Below are 19,528 nucleotides of genomic sequence, written 5' to 3' on the forward strand. Positions count from 1 at the left end.
AGGTACAGAAAATATCTTTTGGACAAAAATATATTTTCGGAAATGAAATAATATGAATGTATGCATTATTATTGTTGCAGGAATAGCAATCTTTAAAGTGAAATCCACATATAGTAATTTAATGCTACATGTTTTTGCATTGTCAGATATACCTCTCTCTTTCTCCCTCTCTCTCTCACCAACACTGTAATCTTGTTCATAATATTAAAGATATTGAATGTGATTTATTATCATAATGAAACTTTAGAATAAATGTTTTAGGATCATGCAAATGCTATAGAGATATCGTGGGCTTTTGTCGATCTTGCAATAATACTAGTAATTTAATACATCCTGCTAAATGTTTTATGAAGAAAGAAATATATGTGTTAACAAGTGCAATTTGAATAAAAATAACCTGTTGATTTTTTTTATCAGATGATGCAAGCTGCTAAGGAAGTCTTGCTGTGGTGTGCTACACCCGATGGTGTGCTGAGGGCCAAAAATAAACTTCCTCAACGGGACTTTGACTTTGTAGAAAATGTTTACTATGAACGACAGAAGCATGATAATATTCTTTATTACCTTGACCAGAAGATCAGGAGGGAAGATAGTGAGGGACTGTTTGCTCAGGTCAAAACATATTTTTGTTCAAGCAACATGACTCACCCTTGTGACTTACATAAAATTAATGCTTTTTGTTAGCATTGATCGTGGTGCATAGACTCTTCATATTTTTATTTCTTCTTGAGGTCTACTTGGACCAATAAAATCAACCTTACAGTTGTACCATAAAGATTCCAGGGTCCTTATATATAAGATTATTTGAAAAAAATGGTACTGGTAGGGATAGTAAGTACTACATATTCAAAAAAGGATGCCAAAAAGATTTTACAATCGAATACAAAAACTTCATCAAATAGTTCAAATTGTAATATCATAAAATTTTAGATAAAGGTAAAGACCAAATGTGATCCAAGTGAATATAAATGAAAAATATTTGAAGTCTTTTGCTTATTACAACAAGAACCATCGTCTTCCTTCTCTCTCTCTCTCTCTCTCTCTCTCTCTCTCTCTCTCTCTCTCTCTCTCTCTCTCTATTTCAAGTTGTGTCTCCTTTGCAAAGTAAATCAATATAGTTCGGTAACATTTCAGTAAGGAATCATCACTTTAGCTTTCTTGTTTGTGTGTTTATATATTACTGATGCTATAACGTCAATAGTAAATATTGTATATATTGTATATATAATATTGTTGATAATTCATTAATCTATTTATATTTTATTTTAGGTGACCACCAACTCTACTCTGATCACTACAGTAGATGTAGCAGAGCTGTCCCAATACCTCCACATTCCTCACACACAGATAACACTACTCACTCTACAGTCATTTGACACAGAGCAACAGTTCTGTAGACAAGTCAAGTAAGTCATAGGATCTGTAGACAAGTCAAGTAAGTCAGGAATTCTGTAGACAAGTGAAGTAAGTCAGCAGTTCTGTAGACAAGTCAAGTAAGTCATTTGATACAGAGCAGCAGTTCTCTAGACAAATTAATTAAGTCGTCAGATCTGTAGACAAGTCAAGTATGTCATCAGATCTGTAGACAAGTCAAGAAAGTCATCATATCTGTAGACAAGTCAAGTAAGTCTTTAGATAAGTCAAGTAAGTAAGAAATTCTGTGGACAATTTAGAAGCTATTTGATGTGGAGTGGTTCTGTAGATAAGTCAAGTAAGTCAGCAGCTCTCTCTCTCTCTCTCTCAAGTTAAGTATGTCATTTGATACAGAGCAACAGTTTTTTAGACATGTGTTAAGGTCAGCAGTTCTATAGAGAATCAAGATAGGTAAGTCATGTTTTAAGCATGCCAATTGCAAAGTTTTGATAATTGCTATGTGTTTCCTCACTGTAAGCGGCGGAATCTAGTGGTTTTTAGGTTTCAAACTTTATTTAAACAATAGCTTCAAAACTTTGTGGTTTATAAAGTTAAAACTTTTGCAGTCTATAAAACAGATAAAAAATATCACTTGATAACAAATACTTTAAAAGGAATATTTATCGAGAACAATTTTTTTTAAAAAATTAAATACATATACGAAGGTTATCAAAAAAAAAACCCGTGTACATATGCTTTATTTTTTATATTGTTCACAACGGCAAACTGCAGAATGATATTTAACTATCAAAGACCTATATATAATAAACAAATGCTAAGTATTTAAGTTTAATGTTTTATTCGAGTTGGCAGGTATTGTCCACAGTGGTCTACACAACAGTGGGGCAGCCGGCAAACTGGCATACCCCCAACATCAACATATATGTTGTGCCCTCTCTGACGGGAAAAGTAGCTCGCTGGGTTGACCTCATTCGTGCTACGGACATATTTCAACACAAATTGTCTTTTAATTATATAATTTTGCTTTAGATTTACATTATATAAGATATAATTTTCAAAGTCAACATCACATATATCAACATCAACCATCACATATATCAACGTCGACCACAAAAAGTCAACAAAATCAACAGTTCAATGGCTAAATTGAAGGTGACGATTTTGCCAATACGACCACTGTTAAGTATAGTCTACTGTCTTTCCCCGATCTCCTCGAAATCATGGATAATTCGCCAAGTTGACCCTTGTCACGCATGGTATTCGGCCAGAGATCATTCCAAAGGTCCTAGAATAAGGAAATAGCAGGCAATTCTGATCAGCATCGTTAGTCCCCTTCAACGAAATCTCTAATACTGAAAAGACAAGAACAAACACCCACAGCAGAAAAAGATTCTCAATAACGTTTCCATAACTTTAATAAATTGGGTATAGCTAACCCATGTAAAACAATGTAAACGTAATTTAAACAAACAAAAGGAGAAAGGGTATATACTTAACACCTAGCTCAAGGGTTGAGGTGGGAGGGTATTTCATATTACAGAAAAATAAATAGGATACTTTCATCACCCACCTTTCACTTTCATTGATGCATAGAAAAGGGGAGATAACCCGTAAACCTAGTGACTAAGTACCGACACTGAATGGATGGATAAATAAATTCCGGCTTATCTCATTTATTAGTTTTTTTCACAAAAAGGAGGTGAATGATGACATATAATAAAAGGATAGAGCTTTGATAACGACGCATATTGTGAGATGAACTCAGATATGCGGTAATATACGAGAGGAGATCAAAACTTTCGCGAACAAATTATATAACTTCCATACACCAAATAAATTAGGTTTCAATGTTCATTATTCTTTAAAGTAACCAACTCTGATTTAACTGCATATCTGCACCGCCCATTCGCGAATCATGTAATCCAGGTGGTGACATGCCCTGAAGCATTCTGTTCATAGACGCAAAAATATCTTTGCGAGGCGTGTATTTCTTACCATGCAAATTGATTTTTATAACAAATCAGTCCATTTGTCAGAAATGACCAAATCTTGGAAATACTGTAGGCTGGTTTCATAAGGAAATCCTTTCCCAGAAAGAGCATGGTGACCATCACAACCCGAGTCCTCTGTAGGGGCCTTCTTTTTGTAATATTGAATATGTTAAAAGTCTAAATTAAACAATATCTTGGGGATTTAATAATGATATTATTGTTAAGATATTCCACCATTTTTCTAGATGTTACTTCTCAATCTTTCATGAAAGGAATGTCTAACAAAGGACACATCTCCCCCCAGTTTGCTTTCGCTGGGCTGCAAAACAAACGTCATTTTTATCTATCCCCCTCCCTTCACTAAAAAAACAATCCAAATTATGATTAAACTTCTAGAAAGCATAGTTTCTTCATTAACCTTTTAAAAATCATTTTAAGACACTTCAAAGGAATTTCCAAGTTATACGTTAATATATATATATATATATATATATATATATATATATATATATATATATATATATATATATATATATATATATATATATATATATATATACTGAAATAAATAAAAACAGAATGCTGCAGTCCAAATTAAATAAAATCTTTACTGTTTATTTATCAGCGCTAACGCGCTTCAAGAAATATGCCGGCGTGAAGCGTCGTAGTTCATAACCTCATGAATCTTCAAAAATTAAATTCATTTCTTACTTTAACTGCGTTGAAAAAGTTCATGTAGCCGCTACCACAAACTACATTGTGACGTCATAATGCCTAAGATTATCACGACGTCATTAGCAACGTTATTGACAACGTTTTGAATTTTTATAACTGTCTGAAGAGCCAACATGGCTGAAAGCGCTAACAGTAAAGATTTTATTTAATTTGGACTGCAGCATTCTGTTTTTATTTATTTCAGTATATATATATATATATATATATATATATATATATATATATATATATATATATATATATATATATATATATATATATATATATATATATAGCCGTTCATTTCTTGAGTAAGACTGTGACAACCATTCTTCGTCACGAGTCAGCTACATATAGACTTTATTTTTACATTGATGGAGAAAATAGATATTTTTCATACGCTATTTATAGAACATGTTCATGACTAGGGGTGTGTCAAATTTCATTTCGATCTGAATCGTGGTTTTCTAAATATAGAGATACTTCGCAAACTATTTGATCAGCCCTCGTAGATCAATATTGAGTAAAAATACAAAAAATTAAAACAATGCACACTATTTACTGAACACTATAGGTGTAAATGCTTTGTATATATAAGCTGAAATGATCAGTCTGAAGTTACGCTAATTTCATGATAACGTCAAAAACATGAATTTTGAATTTTTATCACATGATCATAGACGCACGTTATTTTTCTTTATTATGCCACATTACCAAGTGAGTGCAATAATATTTATGTATAGATTAAGATTTATTTACATTTTAAAATTCAGATGAATGCGCAATTAATATTAATTACGAGTGTCATCAATATAAACACTTCGTATACAGCTGCAGAGCCCAGTCCGACGGCTCTAGATTTATAACACCGTCTTGCATAGGAATGTCGGATTTCTATTTTCATCAAATATCAGTGGTTTTCCAATTCTTGTAGTGTCTCAGAAATTTTATACACCGTTGAAAATTCGTATTCACCAATTACAAATTACTTAATTAGATATATTCCAATAAATTAATATTTTTTTCAACAAGGTTTGAACCATTTTAAACCAAAATTGTATGCTGAGATGATGTCTCGTTTGGATGGCCGATGTCGATTTCTTTGTCAATTTTTCAAACATACTGAAGTACTATTTACGGTTTTCGCTTAATATTTTCATTGTCTATATATAAAGCTTCTAATTTAGCAGTTAGAGTTGATTTTGGTGCACTTCCCAGTATTTTCAGAGTTTATAAATTATTATTTAGATAATATCATAGATTAAAAAAACTTGTTGCAGATCAAGAGAATTCAAACTTACTTTTACAACATGCATGTTTAGAGGATGAAAAACTTGCAGGAAGTGGAAAAACATGTTGGCAAAACTGTATACAAACTATACTTGATGAAGTTATTGGTTCAAATGCTTATACATTATCAATAAATGATTTTGAAAATAATTTGAAAAAATATTTTGGGAATATAGTTTTTAAGGATATAATAAATATCAGAGAAAAAGGTAATGGCAAATTATCATTCTACAGCCAGTTAATAAGTCAAGGGATTCTAAATAAACTTGAAATTCAACCATACTTAAATTTTTCCATTTCCAAGAATCTTCGTTCTTTTTTGACTCGATTGAGAATAAGTGCCCACAAATTACAGATAGAGGTTGGCAGATATTGTAACCCGATTATACCAAGAGATGAAAGATTTTGTATCAAAATGTCGTTGAAGATGAACATCATTTTTTATTTGTATGTCCTCTTTATAAACAACTAAGAAGTGAATTTTGTACACATTTTTATAATACATGTATATCTTATGAAATTCTTAATCCAGCAGATGTTAATTTTACAAGAAATATTTGTAACTTCATACGTGATGCATGTAATATAAGAAAATCGATGTGACTATATATTTTGTATTTGTTTACTGTATGTACTGTATGACTTGCGCCACATTTGGTTTTTGTCAAATTGAATAAATAAATAAACATTAAGCGATGCTAAATGTATCATAAAATAGCGATAGCCGATCTATTTTGATATATCTAATTTTAAGCAGCTTTGACTCGTTTTATAAAGAAAAAAAATCACGATTATTTAAAATTTTATGGCATTTTTACCTTGGTCCGTTCGATACATCGGTGAACTTTAATGATCAATATTTTTACAAAAATATTAAGTTCAAGCAATAAAAAAAACTAACTATTCTGACTTGGATTTTCAAAGCTATATATTATGGTATACAATTAACATATCTTGAACCATTCATTTTGATAAAAGCGTCATTCTCCACGAGCTTTTTGGACAACCCTCCTATAGTTTTACAAAAAATGTATACACCCAAGTACATCCGAACTCTAAGTGAAATTCATAATTGCAGAAACATAATATGTTTATCAATGCAGGGCAAGCAGGACTTCAATAGCCTCTAAAAAATTGTTTTCCCTGTTTATTTTGTCCAAATGTTAAGACTGGAAACCGAAATTACAATGCAAATGGCGGATTTTATAAGGGTCATGTCTTTATACATATCATATTTTAGTAACAGCCTTTCAGAGACAATTCACGCCAAACTTGCCCTTCATAGATAAAGATATTATTTCTGCAATCATTATGATGGTTTTTACTAGAAGTACAGCATTAAACAGGTGCATTTCATGAAAAAATTTGAAACTGTTTAATTTTTTTTTTCAAAACCTTTGTATTTTAAAATATTTGTTTTCACGTGATACTTTTTAATCTGTTAGTCAATGATATATTTATAAACTGTAAAAGTTTAACTTTATACCTCACATAGTCTAACATATCTTCTGTCAAACATGAGGTCGATACAAAGAATTGAGAGGTCGATATGGTTTTTTGTAAAGTAGATGCATCTATTTATGTTAAAGCCTTACTGACAGACCAACGCAACATAGCAGCTCTGTTTGTTTCCAAAATTTATAATAGAAAACGAAATGCATAAAAACAATTACAAAAGAATCTGGCTGAGAGACATACCAGGCTCATAAAAAGGTTGACTATAAATGATGTTCAATAAATGATTACAAAACATTGGTCGCCCAACCACAACTTTGATGTGATAATGCGGTATTATTATATGATTGAATGAATTCCATCTCTCTGATTGGCTGAGATTCAACTATGTTAGAAAAATACTACGTTGTATTGACCTGCACGTGACGTTCCAGGTCAATACAAAGATTAATTTCCTCTACATTGATCTAAAAATAGATTGGGAAATTCCAAATTGATAAAAATCGTTTTGGAAAGCTATTTAAACGGCTGTGTTTTTTTTCATCTAAAAAAACAAACATAAGCGAATATATATTTTAGGGTGAGGGTGGTAACAGGGGATGCAGGGACCCCCCTGCAATACTTTTACTGAACAACATGTTTTTTTTTTTACTTTTTGGCAGTCAGTTTTCCCTGATAATACTCCTTCCTTTAAAAATCTATCCTATAAAAAGACTGACATTATATTATATTTTGATGGCAACTAAAATTGATAAAAAAAACAACATTTTAAATTGATACGACAGGTGATATTTATTCACATTTCAATTCTGTTTCTCTCTTGTATTTGGCTAGGACTTAATTAAATGCAAGTTAACAAGTAATGAGCTGTATCATTTTATCGGTAAATCATTTAATAAATCAATTATTCGGAATATCGTACTCCTCAGATGGCTCAATCATTGTATTGACCTCAAAAAACAGCAATAATTGTATAAAATACAACATCAGAATTTATTGGACATCTCTCTAATCACCGAATAAAAGTGCTATATTTGTTTAAGATATTTTTTTTACTGAAACGTATTATAAATTTTAAAATGGTGGGGACAAGCTTTTTTTCAGTTGTCATTCTTAATACATCAGGAAAGGAGATCATAATAAATGAAGCTGTTTCGAGTTATTTTGGGTTTTTTTTAAATTTCTTTACAGATTCTGAGAAAACGATCGAAACTTGAAAGTAATGGGAACAAGCTTCAGTTTTTTTCTATTGTTATTTTTTAACACATACAGAATAGAAATTAAAAAGAGATTAAGCTAATTAATGCAATTTTACTTTTATATTGATTAGTTTGTTGAAGAGATTTACTAACTGGAAACGTTAAGGTTATATTTGTTTCGTTTTCTATTGATTTATGATAAAGCATATCTAAATATAAATGAATTTAAATTAAACCTTTGTTTGATTTCATGATAAAGTCTAGCCTAAAATTCAATGGATCACAGAACATCTCATCAGAAAAAGACACCAAATCACATTTGCCACTTAAATTGTAAAGTCACACTTTTGTTGTTTTACAGATTATTTCCATTAGAAAGTTATTTTGGCAAATAAGTGTGTAAACCTTATATGCTTGGTATAACATGTACATGTAAGAATGACCACTCTTGTAGAAAACGTGTTTTGTAGACAAAGTTTTGAGAGAGACTTGACTGCTGATTCACTGTTGATTGTACAGTGTGACAGTGGAAATGAGAATGCTAGCCTTGTGGCCTGTGCCCAGTATTCTGTGTTAGATAAACTACAACAGCTGGAAGATGAGAAGACAGGGAAGACACACATTGTCTTCATCATCCATCTCCCCAGGGTGGCAGGTGGAGGATTCACGGGATTCCAGGTACAAATCATTATTATCTTACAGAAAAGTGAAGATGGAAGAAAAGAAAATTTGTGCTTTAGGACGCATATTTTATGTTTTGCTTTGAAGAGTTGTAATTTTTAAATGTTTTGCATAATAAAAAAAAATCCAAATTGATAAAGAAAATCAATTTTTCATTTTAAAACACTTTTTTTTCAAATATTAAGCCCAACCCAAGTCCGACCTAAGTGTCAATAATTGTAATTCTATCATGGGAGAATTTACAAACATAAGATCAGATATCTATTTTGTATATCTTTGTAATGATAAAACACTATTTCAAATTATAATAACCTTTTGATTTCTAAACTGATTTCTAAATATTTTTAAAAATTCAGAATGCTAAAATTTTTGCTTTCTGGCAATTTAATTCATTTCTAAAAGAATTATATAGGCAAAAAAATTTTCTGGCATTTTGTGCAAATACCTGGTAAGGTGCCTCAATATTTTGCGAGTTAAAGTGAAAACAAAAACTTCAACGACAATATCTTGAAAAAAAAAATTTATTAGTTAGAATCGTATCTTCAATTCTAAAGTGCAGGAATGCTCCTCTTCCTTAATAATATTTTTTGTAATTATTATAAAAAGATTGACCAGTGGGTCTTTTGATTCTATTTATTACTTAGTGTGGTTTATGGCACTCTGTTCACATCGACGATCTTAGACCAGATGGTGATAAAATGCCCAGTTTTCTGGATTTAAAGAATAAGAGTGCAGGAACTTTACTAGAAAGTGGTACTGACCCCTCTAAACACAGAGACACAGAAGAAATGGACTGGGAGGGGAGGTCAGATTATGATAAACCGGAAACTGAGGACATAGAAATGGAGGATCAGGATGTTTATCTGCATGACTTTGGCAGCATGATGGAGCGAACAGGACAAGTCCATGTGGAGAAGAAGGTGGATATTCCATTCTTCATCAAAATGACAGCACATACAGCCCTGGCCATGGTGAAAGATCCAGCTGAGGACTCAGCAAGGACAACCGAGAGAGTGAAAATTCTGTTAGAGCTTCTACACCAAGTAACAAAAGGTGGGACTGAATAAGATTTTTGTTTGTATGAATTTTTCTGTGTTATACATGTTAAATATTATACAGTTATTGACTGGGTATGAGGGACACATATGATTTGTTGGACCTGAAGGTGAAAATGTTGCCCGAGGCCGCAGGCCAAGGGCAACATTTTAACATTCAGGTCCAACAAATCATATGTTGCCTGAATCCTCGGAGTCTATAACTGTTTTGTTATACCCTTCAGTGCTTACTTAAGATTTAATAATACACACTATATTATCAATTACTTTATATGGAAAATTATGGCTTAATCAGTAAATATAAAACAATAGCTGAGAAAGAACAAAATTAATTATATTTTTATTATATCACAAAAATTATTTATCACAAAACATATACTTTATCACAAAACATATACTCTACCCTTCTTCCTTAATAGTAGCAACAACTCTTACAGCTCTTAACCTCGGCTATTTCCGTATCGCCGATATTGAACGATGATTAATTTCTTGTGACGTAGCAGTGACGCTGCGGTCTAACAATTCTTATGTTGGTCCGGCAGGCCGGTCAACAGTGAAATTGTTAGACCGATGTAATAAACATTTCTTTTGTTGGCCTTTTTATTAGTAATAAATATATAGAAAGCTATTTATATGGGTATAACAATCAGTAATATTTGACAATATTTAATGTTCAATGATGTTAAATCTCGTATTAGCTCACCTGAGCCGAAGGCTCAAGTGAGCTTAACTGATCAAAATTCTTCCGTCGTCGTTGTCGTTGGCGTCAACTTTTTACATTTTCATCTTCTCAAGAACCACTGGGCCAATTTCAACCAAACTTGCCACAAAGTGTCCTTAGGTGAAGGAAATTCAAGTTTTTCAAATGAAGGGCCACGCCCCTATTCAAAAAGAGATAATTCAGAAATAGTGAAAATTTGGTTGTATGTTTTAAAAATCTTCTCAAGAACCACTGTGCTAGGAAAAATCAAACTTTTAGGAAAAAATCCTCAGGAAGTGAAGATTTAAATTTGTTCAAAATATGACCACTAGGGGTAGGGCTGGACCATAATGGCCGATCAAAGTTTTACACAGAAAAAAAATCTTAGAAAAGATGAAACTTATATGGAAGCATCCTCAGAAAGCGTAGATTCAAGTTTCTTCAAATCACGTCCCCTGGGGGTAGGGCGGGGACACAGTGCCCGATCAAAGTTTTATATGGAAACATATAGGAAAATTCTTTAAAAATCTTCCTTCTCAAGAGCCACTGTGCCAGGAAAGATGAAACGTATACTAGTATGGAAGCATCCTCAGGTAGTTTAGATTCAAGTTTGTTCAAAACATGACCCCGGGAGTAGGGCGGGGCCACCTTGGCCGATCAAATTTTTACATAGAAATTTATAGGGAAATTCTTTAAAAATCTTCTCAAGAATAGGAAATGCATGAATAATCATATTATATGGAAGTATTCTCAGGTAGTGTAGATTCAGCTTTATTCAAATCATGACCCCCGAGGGTAGAACAGGGCCACAATGGCCGATCAAAGTTTTACAAAGAAATACATGTGTATAGGAAAATTCTTTAAAATCCTCTTCTGAAGAACCCCTGTGCCAGTGAAAATGAAATTTATATTGAAGCATCCTCAGGCAGCATAGATTCGAGTTTCTTTAAATCAAGACCCCCGGGGGAAAGGCGGGGCCACAATGACCGATCAAATTTTAACATAGAAATATATAGGGGAAATTCTTTAAAAATCTTCTTCTGAAGAATAGCAAAGGCATGAATTATCATATATATATATATATATATATATATATATATATATATATATATATATATATATATATATATATATATATATATACATATATATATATGAAAGCATCCACAGGAAATATAGATTCAGCTTTGTTCAAATCATGCCCCCAGGGGTAGGGCGAGGCTGCAATGCCGTATCAAAGTTTACATAGAAATTTATAGGTAAATTCTTGAAAAATCTTCTCAAGAATAGCAAAGCCATGATTTGTCTTATTGGTATGGAAGCATCCTTAGGTAGTGTAGATTCAAGTTTGTTCAAATCATGACCCCTGGGGGTATAGTGGGGTCACAACATGGAATCCGGGTTTTGCATAGAAATGTGTAGAAAAATTTATAAAATATCTTTTCAAGAATGGCAAAGCCATGATTAGTCATATTCATATGAAAGCATTCTTGGGTAGTGTAGATTCAAGTTTGTTCAAGTCATGACCCCGGGGGTAGGGCGGGGTCACAATGTAAGTTCAAATGTAAAGGGCACTGCCACAGGTAGTCAAGGAAATATGCCAGCATCCTTAGTAAGTGTAGATTCCAGTTTGTTCAAATCATACCCTCTCCCATTTAAGGATTGGTTGGGAACACGTTTCGGTTCAAACTTTCAATAATAAACTGATTTCTGGATTTTTCAAAGCTACAATGTTCAGGTGAGCGATGTGGCCCATGGGCCTCTTGTTGTAGAAAAAATGACATTCATGCAAGGAGTTGTGCACCACCTAACGGCCCTGATGAAGGAGAGAGAGGAGACCATGGGGCAGTCTACTGTGAGTTGGTTGTATTCAGAGGCCACCAACAGGGACTGTATAAACAGGGCAGGAACTTTCAGGTTTAAAAAAAAAAATTGTAGAAATGAACAAATTGAGGAAAAAATTTAATAGGAGTTGGATTTTAACTACATTAGTTCGGCCTGTATTTCAAACGGCAGCTACTGAATGGTAACAATGGTAACTGTTGTTTAAATCACTTGCAGAAAAGCTCGAAACCAGTGCATCATTAAGAAATTGTCCCCCATTTTGGCTGGCATTGTTGCTCAAGTGGACACCAGTAATAACCTTGACCTTTTGATTAAGACTGACCCAGATACCTGGCAGCACAAACTTTGGCTTGAGATCATCAATGACCCCTCAGTCACACAGATAGAATATTCCATGATTGTGTCCCCCAAAAGACAGCAGGAACTTCCCGAGGTGATGGTGAGGGGGACGGGGTGTGATGGACAGAAATTTACAGCTCAGATGCCTTTCTCCTGGCTGATATACAACCAGATTGACCGAACCATGAGGACGTCACAAGATCTTGAAAAATATGGTCAGATTCAGCTGCATTGTTTAAGATATGAATGTCACAGACTGACTTTATCACTGTCGTGTGTGTGTTCTAGTTAATTTATAGAATAAATTGAATCATGAATAGTTTCCTGGACAAATGCTTATTTTAATGCGTGTGATTTTTTACTGAATATAAAGATATTCAGTTTCACATGCAGCTCTCTTTACGTCTACAGAGAACAAAATTGTTTTGCAGAAACAATTCAAGAATTGGTCCAAAGAGTAACAAATATCATAGAAAACACACCTATTGGAAAAGTGCTTCAAAAGTGTCTATGTGAAGTCAGGGTGCCTGAATTTGTCAAGACATATCTCAGTGATTTTGTTTATATGGTATATCATGTGACCAGTGTTGAGGAGCATGGGGTAAGTCTTAAAAGTTTGAAAAATCAAAAATTTTTTTTTTAAATTATAAGGAAAAAATGTCAAGGAAGTTCTTTTGCTACGTGTATTCTCTACATGTTAAAATCTTTTTATGTTCATTTTAGCTGGTGTGTGAAACTTTACTGAATGGAATGAATATTGACTTCAAAGAAGGACTGCAGAGTGTTGTGATGAACTTTGTAGCAATTCATGCTGTATATAATAAAGTTGTACCAAGACTGAGAAATTTTGCCAGTATTACACGAGTGTGGCCTGAGTGTATTGCTAAAATTATCGAGTTCCAGCAGAAAAGTCCTCAATTTTTCCTTGTCACAAATGCAGAACTGGTAATGTTTTTTCTACCATATCATGTCTTTTATGTTTTGCATTGTTTTGTCTATTACTTTCTACTTTGAAAACTCATAACGAAAAAATTGCTTCATTTTTCAGACCCTGGATATACTTGGCCTCTACCTGTTGTTAAAATCTTTGGAGCCTGGTGAGGACTCACTAAATGACAACAGGGGCAGACAATACTGGCAGAAACAGGTACTCAAGTACCGGCCTGTGGTGGAGAGGATTCTGGGACAGTTTGTACAGGAGGTGGATCCATCAGGAGTGGAGGAGTTTGGGAGAAGGTGTAGGGAGGGCAGTAAGGAAGCCAGGTTAGTTTGGTATAACATACATTATTTTACATGTATAATTTTCCATTTGAAAGAAATTAAGATTTTTAAGTGATACATGTCATATGTCAGGTAATATGAAAATACAGAGAAATATACATATACTGTGGTTTCATCAATTTTTGTTGGCATCATTTTTCGAGTATTTTGTAAAACAGACATTTTCGAGGATACGTAATTTCGTGGATAAAAGCTTTGCCTGTACAAATGAATAATTAATTCAATTAACATGGAAATTTGTGGATCTGCTCAACAACTAAATCCTCGAAAATTGGTGCTCAACAAATATTTATGAAATCACAGTAGTTACATAGGTGTGGAAGATGGTCTAAGCTTTGAAGGCAAAACATTATTTTAAATTTGAAATTTTACATTTTTAAAAATATATATAATTGAAATAAAGAGATTTCTAAGTACAGTAATACACTCAACGAAGTACCAGGGATGGACGATTAAGTTTTGTTATAAGTGTTAGTCATCAAATCTGCTAGGTTTATAATATAATATTAGAAAATCGTGGAGAATAATAGTCTTGAACTTACTTTTTTAAGGTGTCAATTCATTAAAAGTGTGTTCCCTATAGGTATAAAGATGTTTTACAGTAATGTGAGCATTAAGAACTATAAAATTAATACAATGTTTAATTATTGAATTCACGTTTTACAGAACAACAAGCTTATATCGACTGATATTTAAGTACAATGCATTTGCCTGCACATAAACTCTCTTTGCATACATACCGCTTTTTAATTTTTATTCCTTCATCAGATGCCAGTGGAGTAAGGTTGTAGTCATGAAACTGTTTCTTCAGCATGTCTGTGCAGAGGACACAGCAATCCCAGTGGAGCGATGCAAGACGTTATGGGTGGTAAGTTTTTACAAGTTAACATGTTAGCATATATTTTTGTAAGTAGCAGTGAACTTTAAAATGGAAGGATTTCAAAGCTGCATAGAAGTTTAATCTTGTCAGATCAAGCTTATCAGGAGATTATTTTTTTGCACTTAAAAGTGTAAGTTCATTGTCATTTGGTCAAAAGAAAAAGTCATTTAACCTTTTAATATGCATTTACAGATGCTTAAAGATAATGTAGATTTCAAGAACATTGAAGCTTTGGAAAAGGTGGAGAAATTCCTGAAAATGTGTATGAAAAAAGCAGTCACCACAGCATTCGGGTAAGAAAACCTAAAATTTATTAATATTCACAGATTTAAGTTTCTGCCTTTTTTTTTTTTATAATTTATAAACAAAAGTATAACTGAATTTGATAATTACAACCATAAGAGGAAGGAGGCTAGATTATGACATGTTTTCAACCATACAAAAAATTCAAACAGCTTTGAAAATAGTTAACCATTAAGATAGAATACATGTACGTTTTCTAGCTTACCTGAGCCAAAGGCTCAAGTGAGCTTTTCTGATCAAAATTTGTCCGTTGTCTGTCGTCGTTGTCGTTGTTGTCGTTGTCGTCGTCGTCGTCGTTGTCGTCGTTGTTGTTAACTTTTCACATTTTCATCTTCTTCTCAAGAACCACTGGGCCAATTTCAACCAAACTTGCTACAAAGTATTTTTGGGTAAAGGGGATTCAAGTTTGTTCAAACGAAGGGCCACGCCCTTTTTCAAGGGGAGATAATTATGAATTTGAGAAAAATTAATGGCATTTTTTTTAAAAATCTTCTTCTCAAGAACGACTGGGCCAGAAAAGATAACACTCATGTGGAATCATCATCAGATAGTGTAAATTCAAGTTTATTCAAATCATGACCTCCAGGGGAATGGTGGGGCCAAAATGGCCGATTAAAGTTTTACATAGGAGTATATAGGACAAATCTCTAAAAATCTTCTTCTCAAGAACCACAGGCCAGGAAAGATGAAACTCATGTGGAATCATCCTCAGATAGTGACCCGTACGAAAGTTCGAGGCGGAATAGGCACGGCTTGGGCACGACTAAGACACGGAATCCGCACGGGTTTTTAAAAAGCCGCACGGGTTCTGCATGTCCAAGACACGGACACGGCTTCCGTGTCTGAAAGTGAGGAATCCTCACTCACAGAAACCCATGTGGAGGCACGGAATCCGTGTCCTAAGGAGACAGTTTTTAACTCAGGCGGGTTTTGCTTTAAACTAAATATTTATATCTCACGGCTTTTTACTGAGCATGCTCAATCATAACTTCCTTTATTTGAATATTAAATTGGAGGGATTCATGGTCATGAGCTAAGTCAGTGTGTCTTTTTGCTCTGTTTAAAGGATATTTAACTAAATAGATGTCAGTTGGAATTGTATTTATGTCAGTCTGGGATAATTTCTTCACTTTTGAACTAAATGCAGTAAGTGTTATCTAGAATAAATAAGTAAATTTTTCAATTTTCATGATCTTCCTGTATTGCAATGTTGACAATGAACATGATGAAATAGTTTAGGTTTATTTGAATGACTTTAGTTGGACTTTCACTAATCCTCATATATTTTATGTGACATTACTGTGCTAGTGAAAGTTTTATTTAAAGTAAATTCTTTCTCAGATTGTGCAGAGTGCGACTTAGCTACTAAATTAAATTACAATTGAATATTGTACATTATCATTAAAATCTTAATTAAAAACTAGCATGGATTGTAACTGATAAATTTAATCTTTAACAGAAAGTAAATGGACACATTCATATAAGATTTTTATCTTTTGAAATTCTAAAACTTAAGCATTAATGTAAAGCAATGTGAAGTTAGTTTGGTTTCAGTCACCATTTTTGCATCCACAGTTACATCAGGAGATTCTCTAAAAGCCATGACCTAGATCTAAACAAATGCACAGATCCCGTGACTCCTTATATGGTATACGGCACGGCTTTTTTGACACGGGTTTCCAAAAAACTGTGTTTCCATATATGGAAAAGGACACGGGTTTCAGACACGGGTTTACAGAATCCGTGAGTCCATATATGGAAACAAGCACGGCTTTCTGACACGGGTTTTGTAAAACCGTGTGATCTCATTTAAATATTTCGGCCAATATCCGTGCCGTGTCCGTGCCTCGACCACTTTCAGGCACGGCTTTCCATACATACTTTACATAGGAGCACGGAATGCTAAAGCACGGGTTTCTGGAGACGGAATCCGTGCCTGAGCCGTGTCTAACCCACCCGGACTGTCTCGTACAGGGTAGATTCAAGTTTGTTCAAATCATGACCCCTGGGGGTAGGGTGGGGCCAAAATTGCCGATTCAAAGTTTTACATAGGAATATATAGGAAAAATCTTTTTCTCAAGAACCACAGGGCCTGGAAAGATGAAACTCATGTGGAATCATCCTCAGATACACCCCCGGGGGTAGGGTGGGGCCAAAATGGCCGACCAAAAATTCTCATAGGAATACATAGGGGAACCTTTTAAAATCTTCTTTTCAAGTACTTCAAAGCCATGATTAGTAATATTTATGTAGAATTCTCCTCAGGTAGTGTAGATTCTAGTTAGTCCAAATCATGATATGTGCTTTTTCCTAGCTGATGTGCTCAGGTGAGCGCTGTGGCCCCTGGTCCTCTTGTTTAAATCACTGATTTACTATGGTATTTTTTTTAGATAACGTACATGTATAAGGTAGTTTTTTTTTAATCAATGTTGATGAAAAAAAAAATACGCATGATATCACATAGCCAGAAACCCCATGTTTTCAGAAGTTCATTCATGTGAGCTTTCCTGATAACCCGTTGTCCGTCTATCCATCTATCTGTCTGTAAATTTTTCACATGTTTAACTTGTTTTCAAGAACTACTTAGCCAATTTTAACCAAACATAGTACAAATCATACTGTAGTTAAGGGGAGATTAAATTGCTAAAATGAAGTTCCTAGTCACATTCCAAGGGGAAATAATCAAGAAAATACAAAAATAGGGTGGGGTCATTAAAAAATCTTCTCCTCAAGAAGCATGCTCGCCGTGTAATATATAAAATCTTAATTGTTTAAATCATGATTTCCCGGGGGTACGGTGGTGCCATAATAAGGAATCTAAGTTTTACATTGAAATGAATAGGAAAAATCATTAATAATCTTCTTCTTGGAAACCACTGGGCCAAAAAAGCTGAAAATAGCATTCTGGGGGTAGTGACTGTGTAAAGTTTCAGTTGTTCAATTGTTCAAATCATGACCCAAAGGGCAGGGTGCAGTCACAATAGGCAAAACAAGGGGGTCTAGTAAAGAACAACTTTGTCATACCTATTAAGGTGAGCGATGTGGCAAATGGGCCTCTTGTTAGTGTATACTTAATCTTTTGTGGGTTAAAATAACTTTACAACATCAGAAGTATATTCTCAGGGAGTGCTCTTTATAGTGTATGCTAAGTCTTTAGTTGGATTACATTGTAGGAGGTTAGATAGCTGTAAAGCCTGTGAAAGAGAGATCACCGAGAGACCTATACAACTCGCCTGTAAGGACGTCATCTGTATCATTTGTTACAATGACATGAAGATACTGAGATCTACTGAATGTCCTGTCTGTCATGATGAAATTCCTGATCACTTCAATCCAAATCAAGACAACACCAAAAAGTATGAGCTTTTGTTTTATTTGTATGTAGTTCATTGGGGTAATTATCACCTATGTAAAAATTATTTATTACAAGAACATGTTTTATAAGACGGATGGAAATTGTAAACTTGTACTTTTTTGGTTCTCCTATATATCTAGATTGTCACACAAGCTTTTGAATTGTGATCTTACTACTTATAAGAATTTCAGTGACAGTGGCTTAAAATATTTTGAACTGATATAAGTTAGATTTTTATAAAATTTCTCATCAATTTTATTTCAGCCTGAGGATGCACAAACTCAGGGTCTTCCAAAGACACTGTAACAGTTTCTTTATGGATCTTGTGTCCCAGCTGTGTTTTACTGATGAGGAGCCACCGTCCAGTGCAGTGGTTCAGAAGCTAATGTCTTACATTACCACCACAGCTCGAAAGGGCCAGGGAGGGAGAATGGCCAGTAAGGAGTTGTCAGTGTTTGAGGAAGGCATTGATCCTACACCAGTCCTACGATCCTTCTTCCTACAACACCTTATAAGGACCAGGTGGAGTTTTTTTTTTTATAGAATTTTAATGGAAGGGCAGATTTTGAACTGTATCAATTTTTTCCTTATCAATGTAATGCCCCTACATTATCAAATTAATGCATAAACAAAAATCTGCTATATTTTAAGTTTCGAAAGATAAAGAATGTTTTGTATCATATTAAAAATATTTTTTGGTTCTTCCTTTTCAGCTCTGGAGAAGTAAGCGAGTGTCTACAGATTTACTTGGATCAAGTGGAGGAGCTGATGTCCCTCAAAGAAAATGAAGACAAAATGATAGAACTCTCTCTGTTGGTCATTAATTGCCTAGAGGTAAATATGAATTGGAATCTCGCTCTCTCTTTCTTTCTTTTTCTTCCTTTTGGGATGTGGGAATGACTTTAATTCTGTCATTTATTAATCAACAAGTGGCCTGAATACCAATTAATACTTATGTTTTATGAACTTCTCACAAAAGGACTCCCTGCACCAAGAGGTTACCAAAAGTGTTGACCCAGAAAAATCCAAAATCAAGATGGCCACCCAGATGCTTCAGCACAATGTT

At 33.8% G+C, this 19,528-nt stretch overlaps 1 protein-coding gene across 1 annotated transcript; it reads left to right on the plus strand.

Moving 5' to 3' along the window:
* Positions 1-417: 417 nt before the first annotated feature.
* On the plus strand, positions 418-19,522 carry LOC134261628 (E3 ubiquitin-protein ligase rnf213-alpha-like; the record flags this gene model as incomplete). The annotated part of the gene is made up of 15 exons (XM_062744049.1): positions 418-612; positions 1,270-1,406; positions 8,494-8,701; positions 9,349-9,757; positions 12,232-12,376; positions 12,521-12,858; positions 13,075-13,244; positions 13,367-13,588; positions 13,692-13,906; positions 14,693-14,792; positions 14,997-15,097; positions 18,281-18,463; positions 18,727-18,984; positions 19,176-19,296; positions 19,442-19,522. Coding segments are annotated over 15 exons (2,883 nt in total), but the record flags the coding sequence as incomplete, so codon positions are not given.
* Between the last annotated feature and the right edge of the window lie 6 nt (positions 19,523-19,528).

This window comes from Saccostrea cucullata, unplaced genomic scaffold (genome assembly GCF_032062105.1).
Source record: "Saccostrea cucullata isolate Sc308-1 unplaced genomic scaffold, CSIRO_AGI_Scuc_v1 ctg11621, whole genome shotgun sequence".
In the NCBI taxonomy this organism is placed as follows: domain Eukaryota; kingdom Metazoa; phylum Mollusca; class Bivalvia; order Ostreida; family Ostreidae; genus Saccostrea; species Saccostrea cuccullata.